Source organism: Labeo rohita, chromosome 15 (genome assembly GCF_022985175.1).
Source record: "Labeo rohita strain BAU-BD-2019 chromosome 15, IGBB_LRoh.1.0, whole genome shotgun sequence".
NCBI lineage: Eukaryota > Metazoa > Chordata > Actinopteri > Cypriniformes > Cyprinidae > Labeo > Labeo rohita.
The window spans coordinates 8,199,605-8,223,965 of NC_066883.1; the positions used below are offsets into that span (position 1 = coordinate 8,199,605).

Here is a 24,361-nt window from a genome sequence, read left to right on the forward strand (position 1 = left end):
ATTTGCTATAGTTTAGAAAATACTTTGTTAGAACAAATTCATCTTGATAATGTCAGATAACTTTAATAGAAAGGTATGTAACAAAACACGGTCAGGTCAAAATGTCAAATCAAATTTCTGGTCGTAAATGTTCACAGTTTTACTGGTAGTGCACTGTATGAAAAAAAATTGGGTATAATATGTCACAGTTTACTTTATTTTGTTATCCTCACTTACATAAATGAACTATAGTGTCCTGCACCTGGTAGTAAAAAAAACAACAACAAAAAAAAAAAAAAAACTAATTTTTGGTTTGACTATAGCATGGGAACTGAAGATTGGAAAAAGATATTTTTCCAAACCGGTTTGACTTTATTTGAGCTGTCGAAAACAAAATATATGATATTTTGAAGAATGTTTTCAACCAAACAGTTGATGGTATGGAAAAAAAAAAAAAATACTATGGAAGTCAATGGCTACTGTCAACTGTTTGGTTACCAACATTCATCAATATATTATCTTCTGTGTTCAACAGCTCAAATAAAGTCAAACAAGTTTGAAACAACTTGAGGGTGAGTAAATGATGACAGGATTTTATTTTTTGGGTGAACTGTCCCCCAGGAAGTAATCATAAACTTGATTTATACATGAAAAAGCAAATATTTAGATAAACATAATACTGATGATAATGTATAAAAATATTACAGGTGCAGTATCAGGGTTCCTGCAGGATTTTTAAGCTCAAATTTAAGACTTTTTAAGACCTTTTTTAAGACCTGCACAAATAAAATTAATACCATATGAGCAGGGTAAGGCAATGTCTATGGTTAAATATTAAACTGTAAAATGACTATAAACTACTGTAAAAACTGATTTACCGTTCAGATTTTTCACAAAAACAAAAGGTTTTATAAAGTGATACATTTCACATTTCTAAGAAAATAGATGAGTCAGAAGTATTACTTATATTAATTGAAATAATTATTATCAATAAATTATTATATCAATTTAAAAAACATAAAAATACATGTTAGTGTTTAGATTTTTATGATGAATTATCTTCTTAATGATTCACCAGTTCACATTTACAGCTCTGCATGTTTGCAGGGTAAAAATATGGGTCGCTTTTCGCTTTGGTCTGAACAAAAACAACCCCAATACTATGTTCCTGCAAAACCACATTTCTGGGACCCTATTTTTTGGGACAGTGCCATCTAGCAATTCCATTCCAACAAAGAAACATCAAACAGATGCAAAGACTAGATCCATTGAAACTATTAATTTTTTTTTTTATCTTTCCATCTTATTTTTAATGTAAAAGCTGACATAAAGTTGAGTGTTCAAGGGGGTGTCTGCAATCTCCATTTAGCCCATTTAACTGTCCAAAACGTGTGTTGTAAATTAGTATTTGTATTCAAATTATTTTAAATTTATTAAAGTACTAATAAACACACTAATTTGTACAGCAATTGTTTTACTGTTTACTTCACTTTGTTAAGTGGGTCACACGTCAGACATGAAGCGCAGCAGCTAATGAACTGAAGTCTAGAATATATTGAAATAAATTAGGTTAAATATTTCAAGAGGGTTACCCAGGGGTAAGTTTAGGATTAGGAGTTGGTTAGGACAATAATTAAGTGTATACAATTAAACAACTACATTCAGTATTTTCTTAACAATAATAATATACAGAATTGAATAACAACTGCTATAAATAGTATGAGCTGTTAATGCATGCATATGACAAATAAATAAATACAATACAATACAATACAATAAATAAATAAAAAAAATGACAGGGTCCTAGAAATGCGGTCCTGAAACTACAGCCTCCTGTACTGTAAGAATACTCTACTCAAAACAACAGACTTATTGAAAATGCACATTCAATCTCTGGCAGCAGATGGCGCATTCGGAACTGCAGACATGCGTTTCCCCGGTAACCGCAGTACACAAAGCAGCTCAGCACTGGACTTTGAACGCGCAGCGCTCGTGTTTATTTAAGGAAATCACAGCCTTTTGAAGTTTAATCGTGGCACTAAGCTGTATTGCAATTCTGGTCTTCCCATGCCTAAAATTTAAGACCTCTTAATCATAATTAAGACTTTCTTGTACAATTTAAGACATTTTAAGGCCTTAAATTTGATAAACTAAATTTAAGACTTTTTAAGACTTTTTAAGGACCCGCGGGAACCCTGAGTATGTAACACTGACAGCAAGTGCTGAAATGGTTACAGAAGTCCATAATTCAAAATACTCTTTCTTTCGGCCGCTCCTTCTCAGACTTGACACTCACGCGGGTTGCCAGATTGAGGACACGCAATGAAACGTAACAAGCCTTACACTGTAAGTTGGTGAGTTGATTTTTCTGTGTTTTTATATGCTTTAAAATGGATGCCAAGGCTTTTTAGGTAGGGCAGAATCAGCAATCTTTGACCCAGTTTGTTTGCTCAGTTCCATGGCTGCAGTTAGGGCTGCATGATAAATTGCGATATTATCGCAATCGATATTAAGAAAATCTGCGGTATTCATGCGCGTATCTTGTCAGTGAAGCACGGTTCTGTGATCAGAACCAGAAGCAGAGGGCGCTCTGGCGCAGAAACTCCAAATACACCCCGAAAAAGAAATCCAGGAAATAACGATCGCTGCAGCTGAATAAACAGAAGATTTAACTGCTTTCATTGATTTAACATGACTAATAAACCCACGACTACAACAATATATGAAGAGTTCAGATGCAAAACCAGCTAAATCCATCTGACGTTTTTTTTTTTAAATGAGCATTTCTTTCTGGCTACTTTGTATAGGTTTCTATGTAAGTACTGGTACTTCTGATTGGGCTGAGGGTGGAATTTAGCAAGTTTGAAGAAAAGTATTTGATGGATGTACAGTATGTGTCAGGAGCATTCACTCACTATCATTATCTCATTTTTGACCGAGATGGCTTTTAGCTGGTTTTGCATCTGAACTCTTCATATGGTTTATCTGACTTCTTATTATAACTTTCATTATAATACAGTATATAATAATGCAATGCTATTCAACATTGCTTTTATTACTGCTTAGAATGCTATAAAATATGTTTTGTGCCTCATTCTGTGTAAGAAGCCACATCATCTCACAGAATGATTTATTTCAATCACTCGACTGAAGTTAAAACATGTTATTAAATTTGGTATTTTCACATGCTTTCAGATGTAGCAGCATTTACGTTACTACACAGCCGTAGTTGAGAGAAGCTACGCAAGCAACTTTATTATCGCAGCGTGATTTGATAATATCGATGATAACGTCTGTGGTTTTGCGTAGCTTGTCGGTGAAAGCACACACGTGATGGAGATTTACTGCTGATTACAGAACCGGCTCAACCGACAAAATGCGCATGGATATCGCATGCGATTTATTGTGCAGTACGCTGTGTCTTCCACCAACTGGCAACCCAGAGTGTCACTATTGGGTAAACTGAATTGACCTTTTGCAAAACCCCACCCTCCTTAGTTACTGTTGCTATGTCCGACAAACAATGTTGCTCTCACACAACACATCATGCTCTCCTGCAGGTTACTTCTGGCATGAAACAAAGTCTTAGCTAGGGCTGCACAATTAATCGAATTTCTAATTGTGATTACAATTACAGATGTCACAATTATGTAATCGTTCAAAGGCACAATTACCAAAAAAAAATTATGCTGCTTTTTTAAGATGTGTGTGTATTTTTTTCCATACATGTTATCTTTTTTTTCCTTCTCATTTTAATTTTTAAATTTATACTTTTTTATATTTAAATAAGAAACTATATACAAATATGTGGCGTGGAGCTGTTTCAAACAATGGTATCAAGCTATTCAAAACATCATTTAATGTAAATTGTGATTATCCTAATTAATAATCGCAATTACAATTTCAAAGGAATAATCGACAATTATGATTTTTGCCATAATCATGCAGCCCTAGTCTCAGCTTAAAAAAAGTTGTCAATTTTAAGAAATTCAAACAATGAATACTGTTTTGTGGCTCTTTAATGTGTCGTGACGGATCACTGTATTGGCTTATTAGATCAATCGACACATGAACCGACTGTCTTTTCTTTACTTAAAGCACGAAAAAAGACATCAGAACGTATTTAATTTCAACTGCGGAAAGATGTCAATACGCACAATTTTTCAAGTGCAAGTCCACCGAACTTAATCGACCCTCCTGTCTGATTTGTTTGTCACACAGAATGGCGGATTCTGTGTTATGATTGGTCAGACCGCCTGTCAATCAAGCTGTTTGCAAAGGGTCAACTGGGTCACACAGACCAAAACAAAAACCAACATTCCAACACAAAACGAACATTTCAAATTAGAAGAGCTGGCTGTAGCATTGGAGAAACATGTCTCCTAAACATCTGCAAAATACCTATGGTTTTTTCATACCTTGGAACAGTCAAATAATGATATACAGCACCTTTAAAAGTGATGCAAATTTCTTTCACCACTGCTGACGACGCCCAACTGTTCTCTTTGATGTGTGATCTCAAAATCAGCTGACGATATGGTGCATTTATTGCTTTTGCTGACATGAACTTGAATTTGCATATAGCGTGGGAACTAAAGATCGGAAGTGTAAACAGAACAGTTTTAACAAATCACATCAGCTATCTGATCTGAGAAAACACAAACACACACAGGGTTCATATTTGCATGAATGTGTGTGTATGTGTGTGTACAGATCATCATAAACTCGATCTATACATGTAAAAGCAAATATTCAGATCAGCACTGTAATATGCTGATGATTATGTATACTAACAACTTACCGAACAGACAAGCACCACAATACCACGTCGTGCGATGGAGGGGAACTAACATAACACTGCACATGAACACTTGCAGACAGCACAGCGTTCTCTGTGAAATGTAGCACTGACAGCTGACGTCAGAGTTTCTCAGCGAGAACCACTGCAGCTACATTTCATCGTCAGCTCTAGCGGCGGAGTCAAGCGCAGACGCGTCCAGACATTAATAACGTTCAATTAAGCCAGAAAAGCAGCTGAAGGAGAGTGTGTGAGTGTGTTTGTATGTTAAAAGAGGAACTCATTAGAGACACAGGAGCTCAGAAACACAACTGGGCACGCAGCTGTGATCCTCCACCGTCCTGCAGAACATCTGAGGCTCATAAATCCTAGTGAGACTACAGCGCTCTCTTTCTCTCTGACACACACACATACACATTTGTCCCATGGGCACATCCATTTAAAGACATGTGTGCCTATTGATCCCAGCGTCCCCCAGCTCAACTCATTTACCTGGACGAGGAATCACTCGAACACAGTCCGTCCCTGCAAAACATACATTTTAATATTTCAACACGTTGTCTTTTTTCTAAATCTCTGTATAATAAGCATTTTTTTAATACAAAGTCACTTTCAATTTTCAGAAATTCTTACAATGATTTTAAAATCCAGCTTAAAATGTATTTCAGCTTACCTGTCTGAGTAATAGGGATCAATGTAGTCATGTGTCCTTTTTTTGTTTCTACAAAGAAAAGGCTGCGATTAGTCAACAAATAAACAAGGTTTGAGTTTGGAATCCAGTTATGAAAATGGAATTTACAGTATAATGTGAAAGATCATGGAATTGGATGAATGCATCTAAAGTGGGGCTGTATGGTACATTGTGATTTGATTAACAGACTAATGCTTGTGGAAATTTAATCATGAAAAGTGTTATTTAATTATGAAGCATGTTTGTTCTGCATTTCTCTGTGCAAACGAGTGGTGCGGTTTCGTCTACTATACATACTCGAGACACATGACGCTCATGGTGTTTTTAGCATTATCAATTAAAGGATTAAAACTGTATTTTTAGGAAAATCATAATTTTAATTCCAAGTTTTAATTTTAACAGTAACCCTCCGTTGTGCAGCACTTTGTCTGCCAAAAAAGACATTATTATTATTATTATTATTATTATTTTTATTTTTAATACTACATTTTATGCCGATTACCATCGTTTTTGTCATTAAACCAGAAAAGTTAAAACAGAATAACTGCATAAACAAAAAAAAAATGCTTAGACATTTTCATAATTTACATGTAATTAAATCACAAAAGAAGACTTTAGAAACATTTAAATGGAGAGCACAGAATTTGGGAAAATAAAAAATTGGGGAAAGAAAAATATGGATTACACAGGGCCATAAAAATATAATTTTTATTAAAGTTTTAATACATGTTTAGGTTTAATGATTTCAATGAATTAGAAATACTTTTTGCATTTTACTAAACATTATTTTAATAATTACAATAGCATACAGAGAAATTAAAACAAACAAACAAAAACAGAATACAGAAGAACTTTGATGAAAAAAAAAAGGATTTCATAATGTTATAAAAAAAAAAAGTTTATTAAAAATTTACGTTCAATGATTTCAATTAATTAGCCATACTTTTTGCATTTTATTACAATTCATTTTAATCATTAAAATGGTATCCAGAAAAATTAAAATGGAAAAAAAGGAATACAGAAGAATTTAAAAGATAAAAATAAAATTAAAATAGGGCCATAAAAATATGTTTTATTAAATGTTCAATATATTTTTGTTAAAATGTTTAAGTTTAATGATTTCAATCAATTAGACATACTTTTTGCATTTTACTAACATTAATGAAAATAATTTTACTAAAATTAAGTACAAATACTTTTTGCATTTTACTAAAATGCATTTTAAATAATTAAAATTGTATCCAGAAAAATTAAAACGAAAAAAAGCCGTAATACACAAGAATTAATATGAAAAGGAAAAAAAAAAGATATGTATATAATTTTTATTTAACTTTTAAGTTTAATGATTTCAATCAATTAGACACTGTTTGCATTTTACTACAATTTATTTTAATCATTACAACTGTATCCAGAAAAATTAAAATGAAAAAAAAGGAGAAAAAAAGTGTAATACAGAAGAATTAAAGTCAAAAAAGCGGAAAGATTTCATAGGGCCGTAAAAATAATTTTTATTAAACTTTTAAGAAATTGTTGATAAATTGTAAATGTTCAATGATTTAAATGAATTTGACATGTTTAGCTTTTTAAAAATTAAAGGATAGATAGATAGATGATGGATAGATTTTAAATAAAACTGATTTCTCCACATGAGGACAGTGGAGTGCATCAGTAGGGGGTGTTTTCAAAGGTTGACATTAAAGTCCCTGTAAGAGAAGCGTGTGTGTGTGTGTGTGTGTGTTCGCTCACCCCGGGGTCCACTCATCGCCCTCGGGAGGGTGCGCTTGTGTAACCATGGCCACCGGCGTTGTGTGCGGAGTAAACGGGCTGCCGATGAGGATACTTCCAGGATGAGACACTCTCTGTGGTGTGCTTAAAATCTGCAGAAAGAGAAAAATAAAACAGTGCAAGATTATTCAAATTATAACTGAAGAATGTTTGATGACAAGTAGAGACCAGTAGAGAGTTAGCAGTGTGCTTTACTGGGTTTGGCCGGTTTGTTTTGGCAGTCACCCCCTGTTGGCACATGCAGCAACTGCACCACTGTGAGGAAATAAACCTGTTTCTCCCCCATCATTCAAAGATGGCAGCCTGCAGGTTGTGCACTTCCAGCAAGAACCTGCCATTAAGATGAATGGGAATGCTAACCTGTGGCAACCTCCATTCCGGTGATGCTGACAGACATAAAATAACATGGTCCTGCTCTCATGCACATGTAGATGAGCTATGCTGGTGTACGAGGGCCTCCCTGAGTGCATTTCTATCCAGCAGCCTCCCTCACTTCCTCTCTGCTAACCTGAATCTGTGTGCTGCAGCCCCTGGGGAGAGCAAAAACGCCTCCTGCAGCCACAGCGCAGCAAGGACATCCTCATCCATCAGCGCGGCCTTACACATGATTTATCCTCCTGCTGTCCCTCTGCATGCATTGGGAACGGCACGCAACCACACTACTGCCATCAATTCTGCAGTACGCAGTGCATAGTAGGCACATTTTGTGGTTGAATGGAATACATCGGGTCAAAATTTTTGCCAAAATGTAAAATATAGATATATTATTATATTATTGCATTGCATATTATTGTTATTATGATTAAAACTCAAACATTTACACATAAATTGCAATTAAATATAAAACAGTTTCATTTATAATATGCTAAATAGAATCCGCCAATTTGACATAAACTGAATATAATCATCACATGTCAATGTCAATGTTATTTTAGTATTATTTACGTATAATTGTATCATTTATGAAGTATAACTGAAAATAGCTTTTATTTTTATATTTTCAGTTTTCAATTTAATTTTTATGTACAAACGAACAGTATTTCCACTGTGATAAATGACTGAGCAATTACAAGTACAGCCACAATTTTTTAAACGTATTTCGACATTATATTAACTTTATTTAAACTAATTATATTATTTGATATTGTTATATTTTAAATTCAAATAAAAATGTAACATTTTATACAATTTTTAATAAAATGTTATAATATGCTATGACAAATTAAATCATGCAGCATAAAAATCACTATTTTAATATTTTATATGTATAGTATATTTATATATTATTTGTCACTTATTTTGAAATATATACTTTGACATTTTCAGATTTATAGTATTTATATTATTTAGAAATATATTTTGCTTATATATTTTTAGTTTTCATTTTAATTTTAGTAATTTATATATAGTACTAGTTTTATATTTTAGTATTAGCTCATATAGTAGTATTTTTTATATTTTATATATAGTATATTTAAATATTATTTATTACTTATTTTATTTTGAAATAGCTTTACTTTTCCATTTTCAGTTTTATAGTATTTATTTTGACGACTTTTACCTATATATTTTTACTTTTCATTTTAATTTTAGTAATTTAAATATAGTAGTTTTATATTTTAGTATTAGCTTATATAGTAGTATTTTTATATTTTATATATAGTATATTTATATATTATTTTAATACTTATTTTGAAATAGCATTTACTTTTACATTTTCAGTTTTATAATATTTATTTTATTTTGAAATATATTTTACTTTAATTGTAGTAATTTAAATACAGTATTAGTTTTATATTTTAGTATTAGCTCATAGTAGTATTTTTATATTTTATATATAATATATTTAAATATTATTTATTACTTATTTTATTTTGAAATAGCTTTTACCTTTACATTTTCAGTTTCATAGTATTTATTTTATTTTGACATAACTTTTACTTATATATTTTCACTTTTCATTTTAGTAATTGAAATGTAGTATTAGTTTTATAGTTTAGTATTAGCTCATACAGTAGTATTTTTATATTTTATATATAGTATATTTAAATATTATGTATTACTTATTTTATTTTGAAATAGCTTTACTTTTCCATTTTCAGTTTTATAGTATTTATTTTGACGACTTTTTCAGTAGTAGTTTTATATTTTAGTATTAGCTTATATAGTAGTATTTATAGTATTTTAGTAGTATTATATTTTATATATCGTATATTTATATATTATTTTAATACTTATTTTGAAATAGTTTTTACTTTTACATTTTCAGTATTATAATATTCATTTTATTTAGAAATATATTTTACTTTAATTGTAGTAATTTAAATATAGTATTAGTTTTATATTTTAGTATTAGCTCATATTTTGAAATAGCTTTTACCTTTACATTTTCAGTTTTATAGTATTTATTTTATTTTGACATAACTTTTACTTATATATTTTCACTTTTCATTTTAGTAATTGAAATATAGTATTGGTTTTATATTTTAGTATTAGCTTACAGAGTAGTATTTTTGTATTTTATATAATAGTGTATTTTCACATCATTTTTATTGTTTAGTTTATTTTAAAATAGCTTTTGCTTTTACATTTTTAGTTTTATAGTATTTATTTTATTTTGAAATATCTTTTACTTTTATATTTTCAGTTTGTCATTTTTTTATATAGTTTAATGTAGTTTCATGCACTTAATTTAATTTAATTTAATCTTAGTACTTAAACTAATTTAAATTAGATGCCAAGGAAACATTTCTCATTTTCATTTTAATTCTCGTCACTGGATCATATAGCATACTACTCTCTGAAACGTGTATCATTAAATACATACCTACTACACTATGTAGCATACAGTGTACACTGCACAGTACGCAGTGAGCAATCATAGCATCTCTCACCCCGTTACTGCAGTCTTCACGTTTCGTTCTGTCAAGATACGCAGGTGACAGTGAGAGCGGAGGATGTGATTGTGAGTGAGATCTATTCAGTGGGAAAAGGAATCTGCATGTAAGTGTGTATCTAAACAGTGAGCCACACATCTCCGTAACGAGCGAGTGAGGGTCTTAACGAGGGTCTCTCATGCCATCCACTCGTTAATAAGCTCATTAGCAGAGGTGCGGCACACAGCGCCGGTCTGTTCTCCTCTAACTAAGAGGGCCTCTCCATTCACGGCCCTTCCGCTCCATCGTCGACATCCGTCCATCACAGGACTCGTTGTTTAGTGAAGTGTGTCATTTTTGCATTAAACAGAACTGCACAAATAATGGCTGCTTCCAAACAGGTTTCCCAAACAGTCCATTTCTGAGACAAACAATGCCGGGGTAAACTCACGTGAGAAAGAAGCGGACGTGTCAGTACATGCAGACAAAGCATGACATTGTACATTCTTCAGGAAGTCGACCTAAAAATAGCTTGCATTTAGTTTGGTACAAGCACTGAAAAAAAAATACACATTTCACCTTTAAATGAATGCATTTAACAAAAGATACTTCCAGAGAACTTTGAGGTCTCCTCAAACTTCCTCCTCTTACAGCAACATTTCTGCTCTCTTTAAACTCCATCGCGTGATTCCATCTTTTCAACATTCCTCTCTTTTGTTCAACATAAACGGCCTGTTCGTTTCCTCCCCCTCCACTTATCTATTGTCTATGTACAGCAGACAAGCACATGCAGTGACCTCAAGTCTATCACTGCAAGGTTTTCACTGCCCACTACTGGATACAACATGAACTGCAGCACATACAACTCACAGGAGGAGCTACAATTTGCCAACAAGATGGGTAAAGTGTGGGTAAAACACGTTTAGTTATTTATGGGTAAATGTATCATTAGGCAACGTTAATGCATTAACTAACATTAAATTAAAATGGTAAATACATTTTTTTTTACAGTATTTATGGTAACACTACTTCAGGGACCAGTTCTCATTGTTAAGTAGTTGCTTATTGGCATGCATTATACTAGCATACTGACTGTTTATATGCTAGTTATAAAGCACTTATTAATGGCTTATTGTGCGTGACCATATTTCAGATCCCTTAACCCCAAATACCTAACTTAACAACTACTATTACTACTATATATATATATATATATATATATATATATATATATACAGTGGGCACGGAAAGTATTCAGACCCGCTTAAATTTTTCACTCTTTGTTATATTGCAGCCATTTGCTAAAATCATTTAAGTTCATTTTTTTCCTCATTAATGCACATACAGCACTGCATATTGACAGAAAAACACAGAATTGTTGACATTTTTGCAGATTTATTAAAAAAGAAAAACTGAAATATCACATGGTCCTAAGTATTCAGACCCTTTGCTCAGTATTTAGTAGAAGCACCCTTTTGTTCTAATACAGCCATGAGTCTTTTTGGGAAAGATGCAACAAGTTTTTCATACCTGGATTTGGGGATCCTCTGCCATTCCTCCTTGCAGATCCTCTCCAGTTCTGTCAGGTTGGATAGTAAACATTGGTGGACAGCCATTTTTAGGTCTCTCCAGAGATGCTCAATTGGGTTTAAGTCAGGGCTCTGGCTGGGCCATTCAAGAACAGTCACAGAGTTGTTGTGAAGCCACTCCTTCATTATTTTAGCTGTGTGCTTAGGGTCATTGTCTTGTTGGAAGGTAAACCTTCGGCCCAGTCTGAGGTCCTGAGCACTCTGGAGAAGGTTTTCGTCCAGGATATCCCTGTACTTGGCCGCATTCATCTTTCCCTTGATTGCAACCAGTTGTCCTGTCCCTGCAGCTGAAGAACACCCCCACAGCATGATGCTGCCACAACCATGCTTCACTGTTGGGACTGTATTGGACAGGTGATGAGCAGTGCCTGGTTTTCTCCACACATACCGCTTAGAATTAAGGCCAAAAAGTTCTATCTTGGTCTCATCAGACCAGAGAGTCTTATTTCTCACCATCTTCTCAAACTCCATGCGGGCTTTCATGTGTCTAGCACTGAGGAGAGGCTTCCGTCGGGCCACTCTGCCATAAAGCCCCGACTGGTGGAGGGCTGCAGTGATGGTTGACTTTCTACAACTTTCTCCCATCTCCCGACTGCATCTCTGGAGCTCAGCCACAGTGATCTTTGGGTTCTTCTTTACCTCTCTCACCAAGGCTCTTCTCCCCCGACAGCTCAGTTTGGCCGGACGGCCAGCTCTAGGAAGGGTTCTGGTCGTCCCAAACGTCTTCCATTTAAGGATTACGGAGGCCACTGTGCTCTTAGGAACCTTAAGTGCAGCAGAATTTTTTTGTAACCTTGGCCAGATCTGTGCCTTGCCACAATTCTGTCTCTGAGCTCTTCAGGCAGTTCCTTTGACCTCATGATTCTCATTTGCTCTGACATGCACTGTGAGCTGTAAGGTCTTATATAGACAGGTGTGTGGCTTTCCTAATCAAGTCCAATCAGTATAATCAAACACAGCTGGACTCAAATGAAGGTGTAGAATCATCTCAAGGATGATCAGAAGAAATGGACAGCACCTGAGTTAAATATATGAGTGTCACAGCAAAGGGTCTGAATACTTAGGACCATGTGATATTTCAGTTTTTCTTTTTTAATAAATCTGCAAAAATGTCAACAATTCTGTGTTTTTCTGTCAATATGGGGTGCTGTGTGTACATTAATGAGGGGAAAAAATGAACTTAAATGATTTTAGTAAATGGCAGCAATATAACAAAGAGTGAAAAATTTAAGGGGGTCTGAATACTTTCCGTACCCACTGTATATATATATATATATATATATATATATATATATACACACAATAGTCAACATTTGAAGTGGATCAAGGCCTTTCTTCAAAGTTATCCTAAAACCAAAACAACACCCGTTGTATTATTTTTATACAATTTTTTTTGTGTATATATGTGTATTTTGTTTTTGTGGCCATTTAGTTTCCCGAAAAATAAGCTAGCAGACGAGTTTCACAATCTGCTCTTGGTTTGTAAGTATAATATTATGACCACAATATTTTTATACAGCTCAAATAGCACTTAATAGCAAACATGACAATTTGTTTTTTTAATTCATCATTGGGGAATCATTTCTTTCTAACTGCATTTCATCAGTTAACTGAGTAAAACACTCTGCACTGAAGTGCACAACATTAATAATGCGAAACATTAATACTTATGAAAATATACACAGAAAAACTGAACTAATGTTTATTACAATGTTTGTTTTTAGCATTTAAAATAAATACACTACCATTCAAAACTTTTTTGGACAGCAAGATTTTTAATGTTTTGTAAAGAAGTCTCTTCATCAAGCTTGCATTTATTTGAATCAAAATACAGCAAAAGCAGGAATATTGTGAAATATTTTTACTATTTAAAATAACTGCTCTCTATTTGAATATATTTAAAAACGTAATTTATTACTGTGATTTCAAAGCTAAATTTTCAGCATCATTACTCCAGTCTTCACGTGATCCTTCAGAAATCATTCTAATATGCTGATTATTATCATCATCAATATTTTAAAAAGTTGAGTATATTTATTCAGGATTCTTTGATGAACAGAAAGATCCAAAGAGCAGCATTTTTCTGCTTTATTTATTATTTATTATTTTTATTTTTTTATTAAATAAAAAGCTTTTGTAACATTACACACTACACCATTCAAAAGCTTGGAGTCAGTATATACACACACACACACACACAATGGACGCAATCAAAATCAACAAAAGAGTAATAACATGTGCTATGACAAGTCTCAGTTAGTCTAATGCAGTACACTTAGCAAAGTTTTTTTTTTAATGACCTAATAAATAAAAAGAAAACAGATAGAATAGAAAAACAAAAAAGCAAGCTAGTGTTAGAGGTCTTGCAAAAAGAACAACAAGAAAACAAGCAGTAAGTAAATGAATAGAGCATACGTCTAAAAGGTCAAGTTTTTTTTTAAAGAATAGAATTAGAATAGAGAGTGCTAGAGTTAGAGGATCAAAAAGATGGAAGAGATGTGTTTTTAGCCGTTTCATGAAGATGGCTAAGGACTCCGTTGTTCAGATTGAGTTGGGCAGGTCATTTCTTTTATTTAGCAAGGATGCTTTAAATTGACCAAAAGTGATGATAAAGACATATATAATGTTACAAAATATTTCTATTTCAGATAAATTTTGTTCTTCTGAACTTTCTATTCATCAAAGAAACCTGAAAAAATTCCACTCAGCCGTTTTCAGCAACAACAACAAAAACAACATAATAATAATTTTAAGCAAATCAGAATATTAGAATGATTTCTGAAGGAAAAAAATTCAGCTTTGAAACCACAGGAATAAATGACAATTTAAAATATATATTCAAATAGAAAACAGTTATTGTAAATAGTAAAAATATTTCAGAATGTTACTGTTTTTGCTGTACTTTGGATCAAATGCAGGTTTGGTGAGCAGAAGAGACTTATTTAAAAAAAAAAAAAAAAAAAACATTAAAAATCGCACTGTTCAAAAACTTTTGACTGGTAGCATTTCGCTACTTGCATTTTAGATCCTCAGTTATGGTTTCTTCTGAATCACTTCAAAGCTTTATGAAACAAACATACAGAAATGAACTAAAATGTGATGAAACTGCCTACAGACACAAAAAGTTTTTACAAAGACTGCTGCCAATTTTTTTGGTTTTTGTGACGTTTTTGTGACGTTTTTGTGACCATTCAAGTCAGTCAGGATCTTAGAATCTTCATTTTCATCTGTGCGTTTGGGACACTGTGAAGTGACACGTATTTAAGTGCACTGGGGTGTGTTTGTGTGACACTCACCATCTGGGCTCCCACATTGGAATTGACCGTTCCTAGTGTGATCTTGGTGGCTGGGCTGTAGCTGGACGGCGTTACCAGGGAAATGTTGCCTGCAAACACAAACACAGTCAAGCTGATGTTCACAAATAAGAGCTGAGAGTTTTTAAAAGGAAAAACACGTTTCACCGACCAGCAGAGGCATGAATGGACTACAGAATTGAAAGAATGGAAATGGTGACTTGCTCACAAATTAGTTCACTCAAGCAGATTAAGTTTTACAGCCTTTTTGCAATGCATAAATGTAATTCACTTTACTTGTGATGTAATGTTTTGATATTTCAATGGATTCTGCCAACTCAGCAGTGTCAGTCCTGAAAAAAATGACTCCTTTTTGGTGAATCATGCTGCTCAATCATTTAAAAAGGCTAAAAACCAAATAAATCACAATCTGTTGAAGTTGCATATAGTTGCATGCTCTGCTTCTCAAACTCTCAGGATTGCGATCTTTTATGAAGAGAAGCATGTTCTAAAACTCCATGGGGCAAGTTGTCACAAGTGAAACCTGTAATCAATCAGTCCATTACAGGCTTTGCAGTAAAAAGTAAAACAAGTATGAAATACAAACAAATTTAATTGAACTAGTCTGAATTGACATAAAATGCTTTTAAATCTGAACAGATCTGCTGTCAGCTCATATCGTAGCTCCTTTCTCAAGTCTATTTCCTCTGTGACATGAGAGTGATTTCCCACTGTTTTCTGTCAGATTTAAAGACAAATGAGTGGCCTTAAAATATATCTAGACACTTAAGCCACTTAAATGTAGGAGTGATGTTGATTTACAAAATAAAGCTATCAAACTAAGTGCCATTTCGTTTTAAAAGAAACTGCGTAAAGATGCATTTCAAGCTAAACATTTCACAAAACAGTCTGTCATACTTTAGTGAATCATGTTCATAGTTAAGCCTATAAAGCTTAACTAATAAAACCATTTACAGAACCTGTAAAAAAAAGTTTGTTTTAAATGCATTTTGTAGATTATCATATTTGATGCATCAGCCTTTTATGGCTCATACACCATGACATAACACATAGAGATCAAACTCAAGGAGGACAAAAACACTTCAGTTTCATGTAGACGCCTAAACTGAACAAAAATATAAATTTGGTGCAGCTGCTTGAATTTATATGGCTAAAAATAAGATGAACTTACATTAAATGCATATAAATATTAATACAGAGTTCCCACACCTTGGTTAACTTCAAATTCAAGGACTTTTCAAGGACTTTCCAGATCCAATACCCTTAAATTCAAGAACTTAATGTGGGGACACATTTCAACTGAGAGCAAGGTTACATCGTATTACCTTGTAAGAAACATTGTTACAGTTTTCATGTGTCAAACACAACTATGCAAAAAAAAAAAAAAAAAAAAAACTACTTTATTTTTATTTATTTATTTATTTATTTGCAATTATTTTTGGCCATATGACACAGATCTGATATTCTATTTGTCGTATTTCTGTTAAAACCAAAGAATATTCATCTCTGCACCTGGCACGTCCTGATTTTGCTGAGTTAGATGTTTTTTCCAGAAAACTTCTTGCACAAGATAAATTCAAGCACGTTCAAGGACTTGTATCTATGTACATTTATTTTCAAAAACTTTCCAGGGCCTTAAAAAAAAAAATTCAGATTCACAAACTTTCAAGGACTTCAAGGACCCGTGGGAACCCTGTTAATATCAGTTCTGGATAATCAAGTAAAAAATGATGTCTAGACAATCAAGTAAACCCTTCAGTCCACTAAATGCTCATTTTGAAATATCACTAACAATATATATCAATATAAGTATATAAGTCAATATAAGTCATTCTTTGCAAAAAGCAACATTTTTATAATGATGCTAAAATGTCTTTTACTTGCTAAAAACTATGAACTATCAGTCAGATGACAGAAGGCATGTAGCAGACTGTGTTCAACAGGTTTTTCAACTAAAGTTGATCATGTTGATAATTTACAGTCCTTAGAAATTTGCATTTCAAATGACACAGTAGACCTTATGGAGTTCATGTGATTCTCCACACCTGTGTTTCCTCCTGTGTGAACGCATCCACTAAAATCACTGCAACATCCGCAGGTTAAATATCAGTGCAAAATGTCTCTAAAAAGTGAGTTTTGAATGAGTAAAGAGTTTTGAGAAAAGCTCTTGTATAATACATTTGCAGACATCAAAATTTTATCTCTTGCAATGACATCAAGACATGTTTAGGTGTAGCTGAGCTGATTTTGAGCCATGAATATCTCCTTTAAACACCAGTAAGTCACTGTTGCGTATGTGGGATGTGTGCAAGGGAAGGTTACAGTATGCTGATCGAGGCCAAGACACTTGAAACGCTTTCTTTGAATTCTGTGGTGTTTTCTGAATGAAAATGCAAATCATGTAAAGGTTGTGGCATATCAGATGCAAAACCATGCAAATAAGCCTCGCAATCACACACAAACACGCAACAGTGAACACACCCAGTACTGTCTGAATGAGATGACACATGCCAACAACTCCCACTCCGTGGATGCCTGCGTCCCACACACACACACTCCGAACGTCGCTGTCCTGAACCTGCTCAGATCGTCCAGCAGTCTGCGAAGCTCACAGTGTGTCTTTGTCTGTCTACAGCTGCAGTCGTACTGTGTTTACAATGTTCTATTGACATTATATACAAACTACCAATACAAAGTAGATTTCATAAAGTACAACAGCAGATGTGGTCATGACTCCTACTGAAAGCGACCAATCACAGCACCACATACCACACTTTATTAGCTACTTTCTGCTAATTAATTGCATGAGCAGACACATCTTTCTATTTTACTCATTATCCATCAGTGTTTTTGGCTTTCAAACTCTCAAATGTCATTTAAGACTAGTTGTTTGGCATCAGTGCCATCAAACCTGGCGTAACACATGCACTTAACTTGGCACATGTGCAAACATATGCAAACACATTACATTAAAACAAAAAAGATGATTGTCTATTTATGTGACAGGACTTGATTTTGTTTTTTGGATCATTGTTGTTTCCTAACTGCTGTGGTTGTTTCATTTGAGAGTCAGACTGCTGGAGGGAAATGACTGAAACTCATCTGGCTTTTAGAAAGCCTTATTGTTCAGCCCTCATGCTGGTAAACATCATCAGACAAACACTGTGGTTGCGAGGGGGCTTGCACATTAATGTTTCTGATTAAAGACTGTCAAAATTTAGTTTTTTTAAATTATGTGCACAGATTAATCATTTACAATAAACATTGCAATATTCCATTAAAAAAGAACTGTCCATTTTGATTTCATTTATAAGTAATAATAATATTTTCCCTGATATTTTAACATGTTTGCATAATCAGATCAGATTATTGGTTTTGTAGTTTGGACAATAAATGCACCATCTTTGAGCATTCTGACAGCCATTACGGCTGTTTACAGGTAAAGAAACTTGCTTTACCTAATACACTTCATTTAACATAACAGCCATTAAAGGACACCTGTTATGCCCCAAATATAAGCCTCAGGTGCCCGCAGAATGTGTCTGTGAAGTTTAAGCTCAAAATACCCCACAGATCACCTATTATATAATTTTGAAAATGCCTATTTTTTGTGTTTTCGTGCATGTATCTTTACATGCAAATGAAATGCTGCTCTCCGCCCCCCCTTCTCCAGAATAGGACTGTGCCCTTACAGCTCGTACCTCAGATACTAAGGATGTAACGATATTATCAATATCGTGATATAGCAACAGCAAAACTGTCTCAATATTATCGTGGCCACATGATGATACAAAAACTATAGGTTTTCCGGGCAAAAAGTGTAGTTTTTAAAATATATTTAAACTTCTGATACTAACATAAAATGTCTTTGTTGTGTTTTGGGCCATTATGCTTTGGCACAGCATCTGTCAAACGAACTAAAACCAAAAGCACAATATGGCTTTATCAGTGTGTTTCAGAGTGAAGTGTGCACTTTGTTCAGACGATCAGCTCATGATCCGGTGTTTTCTGCGCCTCAGAATGGCTCCATTTACAGTGAATGAATGCAGTGAACTTGTTTATTGCATGTACTGTGAGTTTAGCGCACACGGTCTTTATTATTATTATTATGAATGTGTTATTGTGAATGTAATTTAGACTGAGACAGTATATCACAACTAAAAAGAGGGTTGAGCCCCCTTTAAACTTCAGGTACAAGTCAATTATTTTACAAGTCAAGACTTTTATGACTTAAGTTTCCTTAGTTAAGAACATGGGTTGGAGTTCCTAATTTTGATGCATTTAACTTTAAAATTCACAAATTTTTTTGATTTTTAATTTTTTTTTTTTAATAATCGCAATAAATATTGTATTGTTGACTTCATATCACAATATTGTCGTATTGTGAGATTTGATAGCTACATCCGTATCAGAAAAAAAGAAAAAAGAAATCCCGTTTGGTTTTGATTATCATGTCTATTATGCTGAAATCATGCGTTTTAAAGCCATATCAGTTTAAACTAGATATAGGGTTTTCTGAGTGCACACATCCAAAGCATCCGCACAGAAAGCGGCTGTGACATGGCATGTGACTACTAAACGAAGTTCTTATTTCATATCTTATTGCGCTTAAACTGTCAAGTTTATGTTAAAAACACAAATGAGTTACAAAAACAGTCAGCTATGTCTGTGAGGCAACAAAAACTTTTATTAAAGAATCAGTATCGGTTAGTTAAAAAACAACAGTATCGGTCGACCTCTATTTATAAACTGTAGTAAAGCTAGCTGACAACATACATTTCAAAGTTACAAGTTTCTCAAACGTATTCAGAAGACGAATTAGCGATTTCAGCTTTCAAAGGACATGAATGATTGTGATTTTTGGGTAACCTTTCTGTAAAACTTCAAACCCAGTGTTGCATATTGAAAGGTAAGAAAGTGTCAGAGTAGTCTGAATGAACCTTCACAATCTGCTCCAGATGGTTAGCGTACAGCAGCAGGACTGATTGCAGTCTGAAGGGGTTTTGTGCGAGGCCTCAGCGCAGGAATGCCTCAGTGCCACACGCTCTTTACACCAACAATGAGCAAAAGCCACATTAGAATACAGCTGAGCAGCGGCCTGAGACACACACACACAAATATTGAGCCCAATGCGTGCGCTATATCAAACCATACACATTGCATGCTCAGTGTTACACAAATGCATGATACGCACACATAAATGCAAGTGCACGACGGAAGACATCAAAAAGAAAACACTGCTATACACGGGCCAAGACAACAGGAGGAAAACACACACAGTTACTTCCTGGGGCAGCCCAAACAGACTCCAGCACTCGCTCAACACGCCTCGAAACCACATCAGTGCCTGAGAAACATCTGAGAGACTCTCACCAACGGCCAAACACAACAACCAAGCTCTGCAGCGACAAAAACACTCACTTAAACACACGTTTGCTCTCTGGAATCACATTACACTTTTAACAATAAAGGTTACATTTAACAGTTCTTAAAAGAATTCATTGTGATTTTGAAAATTCGAAAATTCTAAAAAAATTTGCATGCTGAAGAATATTTAGCACATTTGAAAGTGCACTTCAATGCAAATAAAGAACCTTTATTTTCTAAAGTGTAGAGAGAAAAAACAAAAACCACTTTATAAAGCCATATGAAAAATTTTTATAAAATTATACAAAGTTTATATCTTCCTCTTTACCTGTTTGTTTGTGAAGCGGCACGACAAGCACTTCCATACTTGACCTTAAACTATTCCTTTCCTAATAAAAAAAGTTCAAGTTCTACTCCTGCACACAGACTGGGACGTCCGCTTCACCCCTCCCCCTGAATACAGAGCCGTGGAGGAACTTCCACAGTGACCCAGAGCGAGAGAGAGAGAGAGAGAGAGAGAGTGTGTGTTCCTCCCAGCATGCCGTCCCGACACACGTGCAGCCTTCCCAGCTGCTCCGACACAATCCCTGAATACGTGCAACAAAGAGAGCGCCACAACGGAGGAGAAAAAAAAAGTAGGGGTGCAGGATTTACCTGAAGAGGAGTGGAGAGCATGTTCCGAAGGCAGGCTCGGACCTGGTGTTTCTCTCTCTCTCCCTGTGTGTCCCTTTTGTTACTATTCAGTGGAAACTTGAGAGGCTGGCCAGGCATTGCCGAGCGAGCGCAGAGGGAGTCCATCCGCCCACGCTCGGACTTTTACCCATGCCGAGTGGGGAAACGCGCTCATGCCGGCCGGATTTAATAAGAGCGTGTGGGCGCCTGCTGCAGGACTTCCTCCCTCCATACGCGCGCAGACGGCGGTGTTCTCACAGCTCCTGTGAGCCGCTCAAAGAGCAAGCGGGCGATTGCTCTGGCCTGGACTGATCTGAGAGCAGTGGAAAGCCCCAGAGAGCAGGAGAACTGAATAGATGAGTAGCTGCACAATGGAGCGGCCCGAACACATGTTGTCACGCTGAGCTCGCGCCGTAAGACCGGCGTGACCTGCGGCACTGGAGGAAAGCACAACTGGATAATGTGCACGAGTTTTATTTGGCACCCGAGCGAGATGGGAAACTCGCAACTGGACGAGTGCCAGTGACAATTAAAAAATGTGCAATCACACACTAACTTGAAAAGACTGGAGCGACAAACTGCTCCAACAAAAACGCTTCTTAAAGCAGCGTTAATTAAAAAGTACTGTATTTTCCCGCAAATAAGCCGCACAGGATCAAAAATCACATTTTTGAGCGTGAAAAAAAAAAAAAAGAATCGGGATATGAACTGCATTTCTTATTGCAGTAATGTCAAAATAATCATTCATTAAAAAAAGAAATAATGTAAAATATTGGTAAATCAAATAATTACAAACAACATTTAGGCTATTATAAAAGCCAAACCTAAAAAGCAAAGGTTAAACAAAACTGAACGTGTTTTGCATGCTTAGTGGTAAATGCATAAGTCACACTACAATTCAGATGATAAAACATGACTTGCACTGTGGAAAGTACAGTTTATTGCTGTACATTCACCCAGCAGAAAGGATTAATAAATAAACATGTAAACACTCACATTTATTTCATTCTGACCAAAGTGCACAAGTGCTTGTGATGTACAAGGATGGTGTGTAACACTTCTACAGTGATATGCAGATTCATAAACATGGTGGTAAATAATGCATCTGATTTTTGAGGTGCTGAAGAAACTCAGTTCATGCTGACAATGTTGCACAACATGAATAATGGTAAATGGGCCGTCCAACAGAACTGGTTCGAAGAGTTGGAAACGTGTTGGAAAGAGATAAATCAATAACAATTACAATTTTAACATTTCAAGTGTGATTTATGAGATTTGTTGTATTTTGAATCCAACTTTTCCTTGTAACAGGCAAAAAGTTAATCATATTGATTTCAAAGTTAAGATACATTGAACAAAACACTATTATAACATCTTAGTTAATAATACAGTATAATTCATTTTTGACAAAACATCCCATGTTTCAGTAGTGACTAATGTTTTGGTAGCGACCACATCACCATAACACTACTAACACATACTAAAATACTAAAAATGTGTATCTCGTGCTAAAATTTTGTTTATTTCCCCCAAACAAAGGATTATGTGTTCCCCTTTTGTCACTACCGAAACAAATATGGCAAGTTTTGGTCAGGACTGTTTCGGTAGTGGCAATTTTATGGGACAACACCCAAAAAAAAAAAAACAAAGATGTCACTACCAAAACTTCACTAAATGTTTCGGTCATGACTGTTTCAGTAGTGACAATTTTAGATACTTTGAAGCTAGCTCAAAGATACAAACGGGCTGATAAGGTCAGAGCAAAATGATGGCCAGCTTGTCCATAAACAAGGTTCTAATAACTACCTGAGAAGACAGGCTATTGCTGCTTTATTTCGAAAGATGAACTTTTCCCTCCTTTATTCTTTATAACCTGAGAATGAGGCGACACATACCTTGGATTACGCCAGAACGGAACGCAAACATCAGAAAGTCATGATGGTTTTCAGTGTTTTAGTGCGAGACGGTGTTTCACTGATGATGGAGAAAAGAGAGGCTGGCTTGTATTTGATACTGTACACCTGTTTCACACATACTCTGTTTGCATTGCCTATGCGGTGCGTATTTTTTCCCTGGTCATGTTAACGGATGAGCGTTCACACTACACACGGTTGTGGTCCAGCAGCGCGTTCTGTTCCAGGTGCGGCGCGTCTGCAGGACAGCAAACGTTTCCGCAGTGAGTCTATTTTTGCTGCTGGACAGGCTGAATAAAAATGACAGCTCATTGTTTGCACTAAATATGAACATGGATTGACACGAAAATGTAGCAATTACACCATAAATGCATATAATTAAAGTAACTGCCTGTTTAAGCAAAAATAGTTTTATGGGCAGTATTTTTGGCTGGTAAATTTTCTCATGCCACTGGCCATTAGCAGTTGTGGCAAAAAGTTAGTTTTAGGCCCTATGTGTATGTATGTATATATATATTATGTATATATATATATATATATATATATATATATATATATATAGGGGTAGGGTTTCCCTCCCAATTGCTAGTACCCACTAAATGATGATTTTATATATATTAAGCTGACTGATATTTTAAATATTTTTGTGGGTTTCAATAGATAATATATGGATCTTAGTAAATAAAGTAATAAATGTGTTTTTTGGTTGTGGGACAGCAGTTTGGACCAATTCTGTAGACTGGCCCATATACTTACTGTTGAAAACACTGAAATGTGGTATGTAATTAACTGCACTACAATTATTAGTAAATAATTAAAACAATGAAAACTGCATGAAGTGAAAAGAATCGCTTGAGTCACACAAACATCTTGCTACTCTGATTATTGGAAATTATCATATAATTGGTGCATATGCAAATTAAAAGATCCAAAAAGGGCATGAAGGCATTGTAAAGCTACCTCATATGAGTCAAGCTGTTTAATCAAAGTCATGTGAAGAGACACGATCCCTTTATATGGAAAGCAAATTTATTTTATGCTTTTATTTACATAACAATGACCGGCACGTTGTAAACGGAAGTTTTTCCATGTATCACACGCTAGAACAAACCTGATTGGTTCTTATGCATGTAATGCGAGTTTCTGTGTTTACAAAATGTGTATTTGTGTTGACCATTGCTTTGTTGTAAATAAAAAAAATCGAACAGTTTAAAAGGTGAATCTCGGGATTTTAGGAGTCAATCAGGAAAATCAATATTTAGGAAATCAATATTTCACAGCATTCATATTGTTAGTACTGAGGGAAAGTCTCAACATTTAATTAAACAAGTTTAGTACTAGGAACTATTATACACATTTTAGGAGTCACTGTTACTT

At 34.6% G+C, this 24,361-nt stretch overlaps 1 protein-coding gene across 3 annotated transcripts in view; it reads right to left on the bottom strand.

Annotated features, from left to right (window-relative positions):
- The window catches only part of tfdp2 (transcription factor Dp-2), a 62,734-nt gene that overhangs the window by 19,072 nt on the left and 19,301 nt on the right, over positions 1-24,361 (bottom strand). The window contains exons 1-5 of one of the 3 annotated variants that reach the window (XM_051129517.1): positions 21,054-21,415; positions 15,015-15,103; positions 7,215-7,345; positions 5,451-5,498; positions 5,270-5,302 (exon numbers count right to left, since the gene is read on the bottom strand). In XM_051129517.1, coding sequence (XP_050985474.1) covers positions 5,270-5,302; positions 5,451-5,498; positions 7,215-7,345; positions 15,015-15,017 — 215 coding nt within the window. In that variant the 5' untranslated portion in view covers positions 15,018-15,103; positions 21,054-21,415. Of the gene's footprint in view, positions 1-5,269; positions 5,303-5,450; positions 5,499-7,214; positions 7,346-15,014; positions 15,104-20,727; positions 20,857-21,053; positions 21,416-24,361 lie in introns of those variants that run through there. The other 2 variants (XM_051129516.1, XM_051129515.1) reach the window with 2 other exon arrangements.